At 38.5% G+C, this 20,000-nt stretch overlaps 2 protein-coding genes across 2 annotated transcripts in view; one reads left to right on the top strand and one right to left on the bottom strand.

Annotated features, from left to right (window-relative positions):
• Positions 1-20,000, top strand: part of LOC146463384 (uncharacterized) — a 432,669-nt gene that overhangs the window by 83,322 nt on the left and 329,347 nt on the right. Inside the window, exon 4 of the mRNA XM_085084507.1 lies at positions 6,229-6,300. Coding sequence (XP_084940633.1) covers positions 6,229-6,300 — 72 coding nt within the window. The remainder of the gene's footprint in view (positions 1-6,228; positions 6,301-20,000) is intronic.
• Positions 16,454-17,638, bottom strand: LOC146463395 (uncharacterized). Its single transcript, XM_085084499.1, has one exon. It carries the CDS (start codon positions 17,636-17,638, stop codon positions 16,454-16,456), a length of 1,185 nt encoding a protein of 394 aa, XP_084940625.1.

Raw genomic sequence — 20,000 nt, 5'->3', positions numbered from 1 at the left:
TAATATTATATATTTAACAACGCTGAAAGGATAACAAAGGAAAGAAATGTTACTATAGAAATTTGAAATAGTTTTGTGCACGAAAATTTAGTTGAATTACGGCGCCTTTGACAGCTGTGCGCCTGTAATTGTTAGAAAGAAAGTAGAACGGACATAAGCTGATCAATTAAAAAACGCTTATCAATGACTTCAATTGGTCAATCAGCAAGCGAACTAAATAAAGCGTGTTATTTCGCATACAACTGGAGGGAATTTCTATTTGCGTTCGTTTTGTGCACACACGAGAGGACAACAAAAAGGTGCAGGTACGAAAGGAGTTCTTTGGGTTTGTACAAGCTGACAGTACCACAGGACAGGCGGAAGCCGAGAGGTTTCTAGAGACCCAACAGGGATATGGCCCGGATATTGACCACATGCGCGCACAGGGCCATGGTGGGGCGGCAAACACGGCAGGGATTCACGGAGGTGTCCAAGCAAAAATCAGGCATTGCGTACCAGACGCAGTTTATGTCCATTGTAAGGCTCACTCCTTGAACTTGGCAATTGAACATGCTTGTTAATAATTAGGAGCCCTCAGTGAGAAACATTATCGGAACCCTACAGCAGATAGCTTTTGCGTTTCATTAGTCTGCAAAGAGACTGTTAGCGTTTAAGAGTGTTTATAACATAGCTAGTAAATTCGTGCAATCAAATTCAATTGCGCGAGCGTGCTTCATATTCCTATTGTGCACGCTGATGACGTCAGCAAACAAATGCCTCGAGAACTTTCTCCATTTTGCATTCAAAAACGGGAGAAATCTTCAGCAAAACGTTTAACTACAGATGACAACAAGGGAACTAGCTGATGAAGAAGCTCTTCCCACTTTTTCTTTGGGATTGGAGTTTTTAACTCCCGAAAAAAACCTAAAGAAAAGGAAAAAAGAGAACAAGGCCCGTGACATCGTGTCTCGCAAAACTATTAATTTTCAGGCGCCAATTTCGCTTTCTCAGAGGAAAAGGCACCTTTTCGAAACGATAAACTGAAAGAAAAACTGCTAAGGAATACTCGATAGTTTCAAAAGCGGAAATCCGATAATTAACGGCGAAGAAATTGGGCTTCAAGGAGATATTGTTGTTTTATCCAGCCGACGATCAGCAAGAGGACATTTCAGATCATTATTTACTGATTATACGCCACGAACTTTCTTGGTAACGTTCGAGTACTTGTGGGAATTCAATTCACAAGAAATTACAGGTTTAATTGTGAATTTGTACTTAAATACTTTTCTAATTGAAAGCTTCTTCGTATTCCTAACAGTTTTGTTGCGAAATTTTTGAAAACCGTGCACACAGTTCGATAAATTCACTTCAAAATGGACTTGCAGTTCCTTCAAATCAATTGCGCGTTCATCGTCTCGGATTAAAAATTGTACGCCTTTGCTTCTTAGAACAAAGACTTAATTGAATAAATTTTTCATTTAGGGAAGCTTCAGTTGTCTGTTTTCTTTCTATTTTCATTCTTGAGACGTGACAACTGCGTAAATCTTGCGTAAACAAACCGACATGTCCTCGCAAGCGGAAAGAATTCTCCCATGTAACGCGAGGATCAAATTTTCAAGTTTGTTTTTTGGAAAATTTTTAATTGGCAACCGGCAGTGTATTTTATTCCATAATTAGAAACTTTAACTACTGTAGACCAAAGGGGTGTTGCCTTTTTTTACCCTGTAAGATGTGTTTTTTACCGAACATGGGGTTGTTTATTACCATTTTGCACATTGGATGAATGCTTGGGAAACCTCTGGCCAACCTAGAATCAACGGGTTTAAAAACTACCGCGTTGAAAATGTCATAAAACAATTGATTCATGCGTCAGCTGTGCATTCATCGAGATATGAAGCACTTGGGAAGTTTGCAGAGCACTCAAGAAGCTAGAGTTGCTCTCGGCTACGCCTCGAGCAACTCTTACGCATCTTTCGTGCTCTCCAAACTTCCCGTGGCTTCATATCTCGATGAAGCACGCTGACGCATGAATCAATTGTTAATTGTCTCGAGACGCGGCTGAAGGGTGGAGATGGAACGGCGCTCCAAGTTGCAAAGCCTGTGTGAGACACTATGGGCAAGCAGGGCTTACTCGTTGCATACCTTCAGTACAGCCTTTCCAGTGGTAGTACAGGCATTAGAGAGCCTTGCAGAGGATGGAGATAGTAAAGAGAGAGGGTACGTGAGCTCCATCCTGCAGTTCGACTTTTCAATTGCACTACGTGCAACAGAGCATGTCCTTTCAAATACAGTCGTACTATCCACCATGCCCCAAGGTCAATCTATTAACCTCATTGAGGCAGCCAAGGAGTCAAAGGTAGTCATCAGTGTATTAAGGGAGGAGAGAAATGACCAAACGGTTTGGAGTGGACTGTTTGAGCGTGCAAAGAAGTTTTCCGCAGGTTGTGAAATCGAGCCCAGCGTGCCAAGGATATCTGCAATCCGGCGTAACCGAGCCAACGTACCTGCCGTTTCACCACAGCAGTACTGGTATAGAGCCCTCTACTTGCCCCTTGTTGATCATCTTATTCAAGAGCTCAATGACAGGCTGCTCAGCCACATTGACCGGTTCCTGGGTCAATACCTTATACCTACGCAGCTCGGACAATTTTTCAAAGTTTTTTGAGTTGCAGGTATTAGTTAAAGACAGTACCTCCACCGATTAAACACAAAGTTTCTTTTGCCCGATTTATAAGTAAAAATTGGGGGAAAGCAGTTCTAGTAATAGGTAAGGGAGAGAGTATGTGGCCGCGAGCGACCTCGACCGTCTGAGAATCAGGCTAATCTAGCAAGAGCTTTTTTTTTTTTTTAGAGAAAATTTAGAAATAATAATTCTAAAAGGCTTGCCATACATAAAAATAATGACACTTTTCCAGACTGAAGCTAAATTATGCTCATAAATTTTGAGTCGTCCGCAGAATAGCTAGCAAGCCGGAAAACAAAATCTGTCAGGCCATGTCACACTCTCTTCAATTTCATGCAAATCCAACCGGAACTTGCATTATTATATAGTCTTACATTAACTCTGGTGATGATCACTATGAAATGCTATGATATTAAACGTAATTAAATGAAGTAAGCGGTGTAAAATTAAGTCACTCTTAGTAGCTTTCGCCTGTTCCGCTATACCGCATCCTTTCTGCTGTTGGTTTCAACAGGACACGAATGCAGCAGGTGTTAAAAAAAAAAAAAAAGAAAAAAAAAACGATCAAAAACACGTTGACGTAAAATACTTTTTATGTTTTCAAGAAATAAAAGCAAAACAACATAAAGTGTCTTTCCCGTAAAAAAAGAGTTTAATTTCAGAAAGTAATTTGACAGACCAACATACCATTTTTTAACTACGACTATTACAGAAACAGCAAAAAGACACCATTAATGAAGTACTGCAACACGTTGACCATCATCTGAGATTACTGTTACGTTAATTTTAAATTAAGGGAATTTAATTGAATGTAAATTGAATTTCTTGAGTTGTTTTGAAGAAAACAATTGAACATATATGGATCTTCCATTGGTTAAAGAAAAAGAAGTCGTTTGATGAAGAATACTTCAGATTAAAAACCAAACGTCATTAAAGTAGTGCTAGCTATAGTCTGCGAAAATTTTTTACCGACAAACCTCAGTTGGTCTAGATCTTTCTAGAAGTCCTTATTACCACCGATTTCATTGATACGCGACCCTCGAATAAAAACTCCCGCGAGCATTTGGCGATTTGCTTCCGTCAACAACAACAACAACAACAACAAGACAAATGATTCTTCTGGCTATAACTACTGTAAAGCTTATTTCGTGAAATTTAATAGTAACTACAAACTAATCTCCTCGAGCTCTGCCTGTCGTTACATCCTATTTAGGATCTTGTTAGGGGCCTGACCCAACAGTTCACTTTGGTGGATATCTAGTTCTGCTGAAAGCCTTAATCGTCTCAGAAGTTCAGATTTAGTTGTAAAAAAACATCTAAAGTTTTCCGTTAGGTAAAATATCAACTCACAATTTCAGAACATTAGAAAACTAATTCCTTTCGTTTTCGAAGGGGGCAAATATGTCATTAATCATGCGAAAAAATGCCAGCTAGCATTTTTGTAAGGGCCTCGACTAGCTCGTAAATTCGGGGAATGAGGCGTTGCCTAAAATTTTCAACAACTTAAATTTTCAGCTGTATCAGTTGAAAATATGATCCGTGAACAGAGCAAACAGCGTTTTAAATAATTTGCTTAACTGTTCTCGTTGGGTTTGCAAAGAAAGATAACATCATGTTAATTTCATTCTTTCAGCTAATGGTTTCACATGACACGAATACAGCAGGCGTCAAAAGAAAACCATTCCAAAACAAGTTCCACATAAAATGGCTTTTTCATTTTGTCAACAAATAAAAGCTAAAATATGTGAAGTGTTGAGGAAATTGGATTTCATATGACCTCAACATGAATTACAAGTTAATTGATGAAGTAAAGTTGATAAATACCAGCAGTGAACATTACAAGAACAGCATTAACTCGTCCACAGCCATACCACTGTATCATTCCGGCACTGTTCGACGTTACTTCAATTCAATTCTTATAAAACATTTCTATTAAGTGGGAGTTACACACGAGGGCCATTTTTCCGCTTGTTCGCGTTTCAAGCAATCCAAAAACTCTCGTGGATCATCATATCGTGAATCTGTGTTGTGGGGTATATTTTGGGTGATTTTTGGGTTTATTTGGGAGGAGTAGTTTTTTTCTAGAAATATTGGTAAAATAAAGAGAAATAAAAAATTTTGAGTTTTGAATTGGTATTTGTAGTTAATAATTAATTGACGGATACTAAGTTAGTCCACTAGCAACCTGCTCTTGCGTGGGTATCAACTGTCTTTTAGTGTTCTAAAATCATTTTCTTTTTTCTATTCCTTCTTAAAATCCTCTTCAAATTTCATTCAAATTTAGCTGTATTGCCTCCTTAAAGGGGGACAAGAACATAGATTTCTTAACATTTACATCGAATTTACAGTGCCAGATACATTTATTTGAAGCAGATACGAGTAAAAACCGCCTTTTAACATGCTAATATAACAATTGGGGAAGAGTTACTGGGCGCAGAGTCTCTGCAGAGTCCCACCCTCACCGGTCCACCCGCACTAGGGAGCTCTTAAAAACCTGATGAGGCTAAAAACATATATATAAGACGCGACAGCGTCTTTTCCTTTCATGTGGGACACATCAGTTCTTAGATGTGCACGAGGTGCTGCCTCGTTTTGGTGCGAAGCTTGTTTTCGTCCTATAAAGTCATAAAGTTACTGTTTTCATTCACAAATCTAGTAGGTCTTGAACTCATGGACTTCTTAGCATGTTTTAGGTTGATGTCGATCACATCAAGGATTTTCTTGAAAATGTTCGTCTTAAACTTATGTATTCAAATTAAATGAGGTCTCTTGAGTTGTTTTTGTGAAAAACATTGAACGTGTGGGGCCTAGTTAAAAGAGCAAACTTTAGTATGCCTGCACAGCATAGGACAACGGAAAATTATTTTTGACGCACATCGGTCAGATGCTCTTGAAGCTAAGTCATACACGCGTTTTCTGAGCTACAATCCTAGCCAGAAATGTTGAGACGATTTCCAAAACTAAACACGAAATACGTCCCCGCCTCCCCGACTCCATGCAATGTTATCATGTTGCTGTGTTTGTAGACCGATCCAAATGATTCCAGTGGCTTTAAGGGGGGTGGGGGCTTCCAAAACTTGGCAATGACAGCACTAGTTTATGGCAACTGATTCTGGACATCAGTCTACGACACAAACAACTACAAATGCACACTGTCAACACTATTTTCTTATCTACCTCAGAAAATATTAGCCATGATTGTAGGTTATATCATTTGTATAAAACAGTGTCAGAAGGTTCCAGCAGTGCAGTGCACTGTGATCTGTTAAATATGACCTGGCTTGTAGGAGATTTTTTTTTTGTCAGATTTTTCTTAGCCTTAGACACACAATACAATATTATTTTACAGTACTACGAACTGCTTACAATACTTAAAAAGTTACAATACTTACTATACTGACCGTATACAATCATGCTATACTTACAATACTAATAATACTTACAGTGTTCACAATTCAAATAGCTTGTAGAAGATCTGTTCAGCCAACGAGAGTTCAGAATTGCGACGTACTTCAACATTTTGTGAAATAGTTAAGAAGTAGGTTGACAGTTCTGTTGTGTTGTAGGTACTTGAGTGACAACCAACTCAAGAGCCTGCCCCGAGGTATCTTTGATCACAATAAAGGGCTGTGGGAACTGTAAGTGCAACTTTTCTTTAATATGAGCATGTTGTGGAGAGTAGATGGAGGAAATGATCGAGGATGGGGAATTAAAAAAATATAACAATAGTGTGTAACAACTCCATGCTTTCCGCAGCTAATAACCTTGAAATAAATAAATCGAATTTGTTTAACCAGGCTCTTAGATTCCGAATCGAGTTAGAATTTGGAAATTATTGTTTTTGAGGAGATCAGAAAGAAATACACCGAAGTACACCCGTAGGAAAACCGCTCAGGCAAAGTATGACAACAAACTCAGCCCTTACATGACGCGAAGTCCGAGACTGGTAACCCACATTAATGGATTCCGTTTCAATTTAATTGGATTCTTCCTGTTACATTTAAGGCTGTCTTGTTGGTAAGCGATATCGGCTCCATACGGAATGAAATTGCAAATCAACATATTTACAGCAATTCCAACGTAAAACAATATAATTCAATACAATTTAAAAATTAATGGAAGTGTGTTATATGTAATCCGTTTAGAGGCTGATTATATGAGCCGGGCTGGCACAGTTAATCGGGTGGGTTTGTTTTAACAAGATGAGTGTTCCATGTGGGTTCTCTGAGCCCAAATATTAACTATGCTATCCGTGATGAGGTGTAACATCGTCGGTTTCTAATCCTTGGACTGACCACTTACATTGGTCGGTTCTTCTACCAATGTTTGGGAAGCTTTTGCTGAGTGTGTGCCTGTGGTCTTTCAGTGTATGAAGTGGTTAAGTATATAACCAAGCTTAGCTACTTTTCTGGTAAATGTACAGTGACCAATAGCAGTTCTTTTCTTTGGGAGCCCTTTTGTGACAGACGCCCCCATCCCAACCCACCCCTCCCTACCTCTACAGTTATTGGCACAAGCTAGAAGAACGAAACAAACAAACAAACAAACAAAACAACCAAAACAAACCAAAAAACAAACAGATATACCAAGAGCAAACAGATATAAGCAAAATAATTATTTTAAAAAAGCAATAACAACAACAACAACAACACGAAACGATATGTTGTAAGCCTTATGTACAACATATCGTTCACGGCTGTTTCGGGGCGAGGTAACTTGTCTCATTAATCCGATGGAAAGCAAAGAATGGCGGCTTGTAACTCAGGCAACATTTCCAGCAACATAACTGGATGGAATATATTACAAGATCTGAAACTCTTTGTTTTAGTGCCTAAGACATTGGCTTTTGTAGGATAAGACCACTGGTAACGCAAGCTCTATTGACCTTTGAAATGCTGCAATCATGCACGGAAATTTGATCGTCACGGTAAATGTTGGGTATTTGGCAAATTATAAGGTTTTTTTATCAAAAAAAAAATGTTTCCTATTTAAAGACTAAATTTTGATTGTTTTTATCAATAAAAAATTCACCTATAAAATTTCTTTGCTATTTGTGTCTTGTGCTCTACTTGTGATAAAAACGTTACACCTAAACGTGTTTTTTTTCTCAATCCTCTCAAAACAATAGAAGCTCATCCTTTGTAAGTCACTTAATGAGAAGAGTGAAAAAATTCGAAATGCTGTTTCGAAGTTGCCGTACGTTCTAATTCGTTAGTGTAAACATTTTCTTAATTTTGAATTTTCAAGAAATTACTTTTTAAATTAAACTTTACAGCGTCCTTCGCTCCCTCAAAGGGTAGAGGAATCATTTTAGCTGTTGGACTATAATATTATCCATTCCTTCAAACTAAAATTCTCGGAGACCAGGGATCAGATAATTCGGGCGTGGAAAAATTGGCGACGGACAAATGGACGGGAAAAAAATTCGGCGAAGAGAAGTAAGGATCCCTGAGGACTGACTCTAGTTCCTTACGCCCCTAGGCTTCCTCCTGATTGGAGAGGAAAATCTTTTTGTATTTTTCTGCACAATCGGCTAGAAGTATGTCTCCAGTTTGTTTCCTGTTCTGTTACGAAAAATTCGATGTTCTTCACGTTAGATATTATCAAAGGTGAAGTCAAATTGATATCATCTTTGTCGCTTGGCCGGCAAAGGTGCTGCACAGTTTGAGAACCTTGACAAAGTCCACTAAGAACTGAGCGTCAAAGAACAGATCACGTGCAAAATGCACTGCTTCCCTATAAAAAGGACTTTGCAATCCATTTTGTTGTTCGTGAAAGGTAGAAAAACATCATTGTTTAAAGGTCTAAAGGAATTAAATTATTTTCACAGGGGACTGGTCCCAAATCGGCGCGAATTAGGCCTCCGTTTTCTCTCATAAGGACTATTTCTCTAGAGTGTTTCAGAAAAGGAACTCAAATCTAAAGCACTTTCAGCGTAGGAACGTATTTTAGTGTTTCTTCCCGACTTACCGCCACTTAAAAAATCGACAAGCTTAAGAATTAGCTAAAGGCGGCCAAGGACCTAAATAATAGATAGAAAGTTTCCTTGTTGACACTAATAAGAACTTAACTGATGAGACCGTGATAAGAATAAACTTTGCTAACTAATTCAAGAGTTGCGTCTTGATAGTCAAGCGGAAGTTTTGAGAAAAGAGACAAATACAAAAGCGGATGCTGAAGACGCTGCAAGGTTTACAAGGTTTATTTTGATTCAGCACTCTAATAAATAGGCTAATTTCAAAGGCGTGAGTTCACAAGATATAACACGCATAACAATCAACTGCTAACACCAACAATAACACCAACAGGCCATAACATAGCCACGAAAGAGAAAAGTGTCCAAGACGTCAAAATCCAGGCCTTCCTCGTAAACGCCGCGAGACGAAGACCACAAGAGATTAGAACTTACATAAAAAGAATTGCAGAGAATTGCGGCCCGAAATAATTACCAACAGGGATCGCCTGTCACACTGATAGACAGGCAGGAAAATCGCAGCTTACTAAACAGCACGGAAACCGTGAATAGATGACGAAATGAGGCCCAAAACCTTGGTGAAAGACTGTCAACGAATGGAAATTATAATATTGCAGCCTTCCAGGCAGTCCCCCAGAGAAAATGACCACTTCAATAGCAAATCTTAAGAACTTCGGATCCTAAGAGAAGAGAAAAGGATTCTCAAAAAAGGTTCTTATAAAAAAAAACAGAGTGTACACTTAATACAACAACCAAGATCAGCCAGAAGTCATAAACAGTAAGGGTCGCCCATGAGATTTACAGCAATGTAGACCACGTCAAGCAGAACTGTTACTAACGTGGTTTTCCTTAACTCAGAGCTAATAACCACAGAACTTCCCGCCAAGTCATCAACAAGGGCCGCGCATGACTCCCAAATCGCGAGGACTTGACACTCCGCGCTCCGCTCCTAAGCTTTTTTTTTTCTTTATCCTGGCGAGCATGAGGAAAAATTTACGGCCACGGAAAGGGGCAGCCGATTTACAAGAAGAAATGCCGACTAATAGCAATTTAGAAGAATTAATTGTTCAAAAGCCTGGCAGGGAAAATCGACAAGCTTGATACAGATAGCCAAAGCCGCCATGATGTCCTGTGCGTTAAACTTCAGCAACACGAGTCCATAACAGCTAACTTGTCGGGCGAGATTAACGCCTTAAAGCAAGGTCTTAAATTCAGTAATAAAGAAGTCGAGATGGTAAAGGTTACTTTGAGTGATAAACGAGACTCTGCTCTCGTTGCCACTTTAGGTAAAACGGTAAAGATCGAATGTTTTTGGAAAACTGGAGACCGATTTCATTACAATGTAGTCAATGTTGACTCCAAGCTTGTTTCTAAGGTCATTGCCAACAGAATAAAAACCGTTCTTCCTCAAATAATCCACGATAATCAATCCGGTTTTATCAAGGGTAGATTAATTGGAGAGGTGGCTCGCTCAATCCTGGATATTATAGATTACAGTGAATCGTTAAAGTTACCTGGTATTCTACTGTTTATAGATTTTGAAACTGAGGCCTTTGACTATATTGAATGGGATTTTCTTTATCAACCACAAGAGGCCGGCCTTTAATTTTGGTCCGACCCTGATGAGATGGATTAAAACCTTCTACAATATCCTCTCAAGTTTTGTTATAAATAATGGGTTATTTTCCAAGCCTTTTAAGTTAGAAAGAGGTGCAAGGCAAGGCGACCCTTTGTCACCCTATCTATTTTTTGTGGCAATTGAAATTTTGGCTATATCTCTTCGGACAAATGAGCACGTTGAAGAGGGTCTATTATAGGGGGTCGTACATTCCGTAAACCGCCATATTTCGTTCCTTCGAAACCGCAAACCGCTTTCGTTCACTTCTAAAAACCGACACCGCCCTACAGGTAAGACGATTATCCTCAAAACCGATCTTTTAACAGCACGTAGCAAATTCTTTGCGATGTATTAGCTCAATAATGGTATTTCTCCTCACAAAGACCACAAGATCTTAAGAACAGAGCAAATTGTTTCTATAACTCCACTCAGTAACCAGCGAACAAAAGGTTTTAACGTCTAATGGGCTGTTCACAAACACAAAGATTGATCGAGATCGATGTTTATAACGAGTTGTAAAAGTGCAAGTTTTAAGGGCTGGGTGTGTTGTCTGTTCTTATGTGGTCGTTCTAACATGGATTTACGGACAAATCAAGCTTGTGAAATTTACGTTACCTTTACCGCTCAGTCTTCTGAGCCTCTTAACTCTGTTTGAATAACCGCCACAAAAACACGCAAAAACTGAAAACCGCGAGCTAAATTTATGATTTCCCGCAACCGCACGATAATTTCTTAACCGTAAACCGCCAGATAAATGTGAATGAAACCGCAAACCGGCACTCAAAATTGGCTTAAGCCGTCAAACCGCCACACTATAATGGACCTCGTTGAAGGTATAACAATCGATAATGACGAAATTAAAAAAACGTTAACTCCTATATGCTGATGATATGACTTTTACTCTGGCGAACACCTCCTTTGTAGAAATCTTCATGCAAATCTTGAACAATTTTGAAAAATGCTCTGGTTTAAAAATGAATGTTTCAAAAACTAAACCGATGTGGATTGGGGCAAATAATAATTCATCAGAGCAACCTCTGGGCCTTGAGTGGTGTACTGGAGTTAAAACGCTAGGAATTTACTTCTCGTGTGACCAAGGAGAGGTCATAAAACAAAACTTTCAAGAAAGATTAAGTGACATTAAAAAAACGAGGGGTTTATCCTTGTTTGGCAAAGTGACCATTATAAAATCGTTCCTTATACCAAAGCTTTTATATGTTTCTACAATATTGGAAACCCCACAAGAAATTATTAAACAGATGGAGAGGATGGTATATAATTTTTTGTGGAAAGGTCCAGATAAAGTGACCAGACTCTCAGCCATTAACTCGCTGAAGAACGGTGGCCTGAATCTTACGGATCGTGAAACCTAAATTAAAGCAATAAGGCTGTGAGTCCTGGATTTCACGGGTTCTTGATGCGCGGGTAAGTCCATGGAAGTTCGTATTTTACGTTTAATTTTAAAAAATATGGAGGAACTCTGCTCTTAAAATTCAATTTTGATGTAAGAGATCTCAATTTAAGTTTAAACGGTTTTTATCAGGAGCTACTTGACTGGTGGGCAGATTTTAGAAATGCTTTCTCTGATATTAATTATGCTCTTTATGTAAAATGGAAAAATAAAGAGATAAGAATTGATAAAAAATCTATTTTTTATAAAAAATATGCAGAATGTGAAATTCTTTATTTAAATGATCTATTATTTAGTTTGGATAATGTACACTCTTTTGAATGCCTAAAGAATGTGGGGCTTGATTCTAACGTTTTGACATGGTCTGCCTTACGGTTGTCTGTGCCTAAGGATAGGCTTTCCTCTTATCCACCGGTGGAATTTGATCCTATGACTTTCAAATATAATAATACGGAATTCGATGCGCACTCAGCGAAATCTAAACAGTTTTACTCACTGCTGATTGCTAATAAAGCTTAATACCCGAATAGATTCAAAACTCTGTCTGTCGATTTGGAAATTTCAGACCCGTTGCAGGAGATGTTTTCGATCCCCTATAACGCAGCAGGTGAAACTTTTGTTTGGTCTTTTCAGTATAAATTACTAAATAATATCTTGTTTACAAATACCAAATTATTTAAAATTGGGTTAATTGAGATAGAGAAGTGTTCTTTCTGCGCAATTTACAAAGTACCATCGCTTTTATGACTGCTCCTATGCGCGCGCTTTTTGGAACAGATTTTGCAATTGGCGGTATAATTATAATTTTCGGAGTGAATATTTGAGCCTATCTTTAAAAGATGTTATAGTTGGCATTTTAACTAGAAATGGCCCACTAAATTATCTGATAATTTTAGGTAAACTATGTATATGGGAGTGTAGAAGAAACAAAACAATCCCAAAATTGGATTTGTTTCTACACAAAGTAGAAGCCAAAAAGGAGAGTGAAAGGTTCATTGTCTTTAGAAATAAGAAGCTTCACGATTTTAGGAAAAGATGGGAACCATTATTATAATAACTTTTGTTCTGATATTACGCGGAGAAAATATGTGTATGGCTCATTCAAATTCTGTACTGTCATTTTCTAATTGAAGTATCTGCATTGTGTCTGTGATCTTTTGTGTTGTCTACCTCTCTAAAATATATATTTAAGTCAGGAAAATAAATTGTAATAGGGGTAGCATTGTAAGCATTGTAAGCCACAGTCAGCCCAAGCTCAATATCAGAGAACCGTTGAATTATAAAGATTTATATGGGAATACAACGGACTTGTGTAAAATGGTAGAAAATAACAGTTTTTTGTCAATAAAGTCAACTTACCCTGTTTCTTCTTGTATTTTTTGTCATTAACCAGCTTTTCAAGCCGGTTCGAAGCGATTTCGGCGAGTTCACGGCGTCATTCGGGTTTCCATTGTTAAGTGTAACGAAAGGCCGAACTCTATTTCAGCCATACCCGAAGCGTGAAACGGAATAAATCCGTTGAAATCATCCCTAGTGTCCCAATTTCTTCATAGAATCAAAGTAGAGATGAATACCTATCCTTCCAGCGCATTTCCGACTCAAAAATGGGTCAACATAACGACTGAAGGTCAGCGCCATCTTGGGGCAGGTATTGCGTCGCAAGAATACAAAGATCAGTATTGCAAGGAGAAGGCTTGGCATGGAAAGAGGAAATCGAACGTCTCTCTGAAATAGCGACGAGCCAGCCCATGCGGCGTATATTGCTTTCACAAAAGGCTACAAGTCGAAGTTTAACTACTTCATGCGCACAATTGACTCGTTTGAAGTTTATGTCGATCCAATCCAGGAAGTGATTGAAGATTTACTACTCTCCACTTTGTTCGGTCAATCGGAGCCTCTCCCTAACGAGGTGTGCAGACTTGCGACCTTAGCAACGGGTCAAGGGGGTCTAGGCATTTCTGATCTGAAATCCGAGGCACCGCAGCAGTTTGCTGCCTCGAGACTAATAACCACCGCGCACGTAGATTCTATTACTTCACAGAGTTCCATCATGGTGCCAGGAGAAAGATCTACGGAGGAGCTAAAGAGGCACCAACAATCACTTAAGAGCCGGCAAGTGCCAAAGAGAAAATGGATAGCATTGATTCAAGCCTCTCCCCAGGCCTGCTGCGTCTGGTTAACCAATCGAGGGACAAGGGCGCAAGTTCTTGGCTGAATTTGATGCCACTCGCAGAGAAAGGTTTAGCCCTCAACAAGCAAGAGTTTAGAGACTCGCTACGCTTGCGTTATGGCTTGCCCTTAGTCGCTTTACCAAGTCATTGCATATGTGGGGATGATTCACCGTTAGTCACGTCCTCTCTTGTAAAAAGGGGGGTTTGTAGCGCAAGGACATTCCGGTGTACGAAACTTGTTAACGACATTCATCGACAAGATTTGTAATAATGTCGAAATCGAACCACGCCTTCAACCCCTGGACAACGAGCGATTTAGTTTTAGGAGCGCTGTTACAAGTTCTGAGGCAAGGTTGGACATCAAAGCGGGAGGTTTCTGGGCAAGAGGAGTTACGGCATATTTTGATGTTAGAGTTACGCACGTCAACTTCAAATGTTACAAGAGCAAGCCAACATCGGAAGTGTTCAAAGAGCAAGAAGAAGAAAAGAAGCGCAAGTACCAGCAGCGGGTGTTAGATGTAGAAATGGGTTCGTTTACGCCTTTAGTGTTTGGAACCAATGGCGGAATGGGAAACGAGTGTCAGCGGTTCTTAAAGCATCTCTCAGACAAGATAGCTCAGAAAGACACCGAGCCTTATCATGTTGTAATCACTTGGCTAAGGACATAGACCTCGTTTGAACTCTTAAGATCGGTACATGCATGCGTCAGAGGTTCGCGAACGCCGTTTCGTAGCAAGATAGAGCAATCATTAGACTGTGAAATAAATGTCGCTAGTGCGGATATCTGAAATACGTGTCTATATGCTTTTATACTTAGGGCTTTTCATGGACACTGGTTTAGCCGTCATTAGTATAATTCGATTGTATGATCTTAATATCTCTGCATAATGGAATTCTTTATTTTATAGAATTTTGAACTTTTATTATTAATTACATCTTTTTCTCTTCTTTTATGTATCTTTTATCTATTTTTTTATGGTAAACAAACGATGCCGGATTTGGAATCGGGCAGTGAGAATCCGACTGCAGGAAGATTCTGCTCTTGAGATGACATATCTGTGTGGCTTTCTACAACGCGCACAGCACTAAATTGTTATAAACTAAGGGCATTTATAATGCTATCAATGAGCGGATGCCAACAAATAGTTTATTTCCCCTCTAAGTGCACCTTTTCTCTTCTAATGACCACTAATCATATTTTTGGGCAAAGCGTGGATGGTAGATGGAGGAAATGGGAATGTGGGATGAAAAATATCAGAATGGTATATAATAATTCCACATAATAAATTTGGCTTTCGTTTATAACAAGAGATCGATTAATGTTAAATTCAGTTTGATGTAATATATCTAACACGAGGAAAAATCCGATTAAACACCGCGAAGTAGGTTGGAAAAACCGTACGAGCAGCCAGTTAATTATTGAACCAAGTTCAAGGTGAATTGAAATCGGATGAGACACTCTTTCGAGAGTTTGGTATAACTTATCAAACTATTAATAATTCTTGGAGAAATTCAAAGCAAAAGTTCACCAAATTCTGTGATAATTAAGATCACTTTTTCTAAATCTCCTTCACAGCAGTGATTTCTTTGTTTTCACCTCATGAATTGTTAATAAGTTTGAGAATGAGCTCTTATGCCATGGCAGATGTAGAAATCTTGTTATGGCTGATCATGACATTTATCACACTCACCACTTGCACCATTCGTACGACTCGTACCAGCGTATTCTTAACTTTAAAGACTCGAACAAGTGGTGTGTGTTGGACATGACTGATTTGTGCCACTAACAAGTTAACAATTCTACTTCCAAAAAAAGTTCAAGCACATCTCAGCCAGAGTCAACCATTGCTGTCACAGGCCAAGCGGTGAAAATTACCCTTGGCTCAATTGAAACAGAGACTTCTCTACAACCAAACGGGAAACTATCGATGAAACTACTCGAACCAAATCGAACGTTTCATTTATCGAACTAAGTCGAACTCAATCGAACGATTGGGTTCGATTGAGTTAGCCTGCGAACGCAGACGTATTTCCAGCTGTCGAGATTCTCTTATTTTTCGGCGGAGAGAATCTCGACAAATCAAGTAATCAAGAAAGTAATCAAAACCAATAAAGGAACAGTAATATGAACTAAAAACATAAAAGTTACGATAAGAAAAGTAATTTGTCCTAATTTTCAATTATAGTGGGTTTTTTCTTAAATTGATTGCCATGGTAACATCAAAGGCAATAAGCAATAAAGGACCAAATGAAACTTCCCAGATAAATTGTTCAAATGCTTAAATACAGGGGCGGATACAGGGGGGGGGGGGGGGTGGATAGGGTGGATATCCACCCCCCATTTTTCAGTAAAAAAAAATTCGAAATGTTACTTTATTTGAAATAGAAAAGAAAGAAAGAAAGAAAAATTAGCTCTCGTTCATGTCTGGTTGTTGTTACGCCACGTTTCGTCGCGTGCCGCCACTTTTCGCGCAAAAGTTCGCAAGGAAGCCATTTGACAACGCCTAGCTAGTGAGGCGAAGTAAGATTCTGATTGGCTCATCAGTGATAATAATAGAAATGACAGGCCTGCACGGCTCACTGCGTTATGTGGTGTACATTTTTATGAACGCTGCCTTTATATTTTTGCCCTAACGAGCATGTGTCCTCTCTTGTAGGATATAATTGGCGGATTTTTGGATATGTTTCTCAGCAAAGGCTGATTTTGTATGAACTTCCAGTTTTGCATCAATATATTTTTAAGGTTACGCACCGATGGGTGGTACGTTGTAACAAAAGGCAAGATTTGTTTACGAGTTAATTTCTTTTGCTGTAGAGCCGACTGTCTTCCGGCGAAGTTGACTTCTGATAACGTTGTCTGTATCATCTTGTGGGGGTATCCGCGCGCTATGAGGCGCGATTTAAATTTGCAGGTACTTTTTTCGAACGTTGTTTCAGAAGAATTTGTTCTCAGTAGTCTGAGTGCTTCGCCTTTAATAAAACCTCTTTTAACACCCAAGGGATGGCTCGAGGTAAAATGTGTATACTGAAAGGTTTCAGTAGGCTTGTAATCTGTACGGATGTCAAGGATCGATTCATTTCTGAAACGTTCTCCTTTAAAAATTATTGTGTCGAGAAAGCTAGTCTCATTCTCTAAAATTTCGGCCGTAAATTTAATAGTAGGATGGAATTTGTTAGCTTGTTCAATGAACAGGTTAATTTCCTTTTCGTCACTATCCCACAGTGAGAAAATGTCATCAATAAAACGTTTCCATTCTATTGGTTTTGTTTTGCTTTGACTTATCATTTTTGTTTCAATATCGGCCATAAAGATGTTTGCAAATGCAACGGCCATTTTTGTACCCATTGCAGTTCCATGGGTCTGAAGGTAATTTTTTCCAACAAATTGGAATGAATTTTCCTGAAGGATAAGTTTAAGCATTTCTTTGAGGTAGTGTGACGGTATAGGAGGTTTATTGTTGTGGAATGCCTCGTATGCTGTGCATACTGTTGTAATACCCTCCTCCTGTGGTATATTTGTATACAAGCTTGTTACATCCATTGATACTAAGATAGTATCTTGAGAGACCTTTGTCTTTTCTATGACGTTTACGAAATCCGTTCTATCTTTTAGATACGATTTCTGTTTTTGTGCGATGGGCTGAAGTAATTTGTCCACAAAAGATGATAATCTTTCTGTGGGGCCTTCACAGCCTGAAATTATCGGTCTTCCGACCGGATTTGGTTTGTGGATCTTAGTAAGGGTGTAAAATATTGGTATTCTTGGCGGATCTCGCGTTTGAGAAAACCATTTCTTTGTCATGTCATCAATGAAGTTATTTTGATGCAATTGTGCGACAAGCTCGTGAACGTTTCCACCGTCACGGGAGTTTGGAGAGGTTTATAATGTTCTCTGTTGTCGAGTTGAATTTGAGCTTCTTGTTTATTTTTTTAGTCAGGGCATTTTCTCTACCACCCCTCAATAAATATGGTCTGCCATCCACCCCCCCCCCCCCCCCCCTTTTGAAATCCTGGATCCGCCCCTGATAATAATTCTAAAAGGCTTTCCATACATAAAAATGATGACACTTTTTTAGACTGAAGCTAAATTATGCTCATAAATTTTGAGTCGTCCGCAGAATTGCTTGCAAGCCGGAAAACAAAATCGGTCAGGCCATGTCACACTCTCTTCAATTTAATGCAAATACAACCGAAAGTCGCATTATTATATAGTCTTACATTAACGCTGGTGATGATCACTATGAAACGCTATGATATTAAACGTAATTAAATGAAGTAAGCGGTGTAAAATTAAGTCACTTTTAGTAGCTTTAGCCTGTTCCGCTATACCGCATCCTTTCTGCTGTTGGTTTCACCAGGACACGAATGCAGCAGGTGTCAAAAAAAAAAAGACAAAAAAAAAAAACGTTCAAAAACACATTGACGTAAAATACTTTTTCTATTTTTAAGAAATAAAAGCAAAACAACATAAAGTGTGTTTCCCGTAAAAAAAGAGTTTAATTTAAGAAAGTAATTTGACATACCAACATACCATTTTTTAACTTCGACTATTACAGAAACAGCAAAAAGACACCATTAAGGAAGTACTGCAACACGTTGACCATCATCTGAGATTACTGTTACGTCAATTTTAAATTAAGGGAATTTAACTGAATGTAAATTGAATTTCTTGAGTTATTTTGAAGAAAACAATTGAACATGTATAGGTCTTCCATTGGTTAAAGAAAAAGAAGACTTTAGATGAAGAATACTTCAGATTAAAAACAAAACGTCATTTTAAAAAGTCCTGCCAGTTTGCGAAAATTTGTTGACCGACAAACCTCAGTTGGTCTAGATCTTTCCAGAAGTCCTTATTACCACCGATTTCATTGATACGCGACCCTCGAATAAAAACTCCCGCAAGCGTTTGGCGATTCGCTTCCGTCAACAACAACAACAACAACAACAACAAGACAAATGATTCTTCTGGCTATAAATACTGTAAAGCTTATTTCGTGTAATTTAATAGTAACTACAAACTAATCTCCTCGAGCTCTGCCTGTCATTACATCCTATTAAGGATCTTGTTAGGGGCCTGGCCCAACAGTTCACCTCGATGGATATCGAGATCTCCCAAAAGCCTTAATCGTCTCAGAAATTCAAATTTAGTTGTAAAGAACATGTAAAGTTTTCCGTTTGGTAAAATATCAACTCACAATTTCAGAACATTAGAAAACTAATTCCTTTCGTTTTCGAAGGGGCAAACATGTCATTAATCATGCGAAAATGTGTCAGCTAGCATTTTTGCAAGGGCCAAGACTAGCTCGTAAATTCGGGGAATGAGGCGTTGCCTAAAATTTCCAACAACTTAAATTTACAGCTTAGGTATCCAATACAGATCAATCTGTATCAGTTGAAAATATGATCCGTGAACAGAGCAAACAGCGTTTTAAATAATTTGCTTAAATTTTCTCGTTGGCTTTGCAAAGAAAGATAACATCATGATAATTTCATTCTTTCTGCTAATGGTTTCACATGACACGAATACAACAGGCGTCAAAAGAAAACCATTCGAAAACAAGTTCCACATAAAATGGCTTTTCCATTTTGTCAACAAATAAAAGCTAAAATATGTGAAGTGTTGAGGAAATTGGATTTCATATGACCTCAACATGAATTACAAGTTAATTGATGAAGTAAAGTTGAAAAATACCAGCAGTGAGCATTACAAGAACAGCATTAACTCGTCCACAGCCATACCACTGTATCATTCCGGCACTGTTCGACGTTACTTCAATTCAATTCTTATAAAACATTTCTATTAAGTGGTAGTTACACCGGAGGGCCATTTTTCCGCTCGTTCGCGTTTCAAGCAATCCAAAAACTCTCGTGGATCATCGTATCGTGAATCTGTTTTGTGGGGTATATTTTGGGTGATTTTTGGGTTTATTTGGGAGGAGTAGTTTTTTTCTAGAAAGATTGGTAAAATAAAGAGAAATAAAAAATTTTGAGGATTTAGTGAAGTTTTGAAATTGGTATTTGTAGTTAATAATTAATTGACGGATACCGAGTTAGTCCACTAGCAACCTGCTCTTGCGTGGGTATCAACTGTCTATTAGTGTTCTAAAATCATTTTCTTTTTTCTATTCCTTCTTAAAATCCTCTTCAAATTTCATTCAAATTTA

This window comes from Pavona decussata, unplaced genomic scaffold (assembly GCF_977016875.1).
Source record: "Pavona decussata unplaced genomic scaffold, jaPavDecu1.1 SCAFFOLD_178, whole genome shotgun sequence".
Lineage (NCBI taxonomy): Eukaryota > Metazoa > Cnidaria > Anthozoa > Scleractinia > Agariciidae > Pavona > Pavona decussata.
Note: the sequence above shows the minus strand (reverse complement) of the source record. Positions and strands in the feature narration are given on the sequence as shown.

Excerpts from the sequence above, each read along its gene's own strand:
- LOC146463395 (XM_085084499.1), bottom strand. The coding sequence starts at position 17,638 with ATGACAAAGAAATGGTTTTCTCAAACGCGAGATCCGCCAAGAATACCA.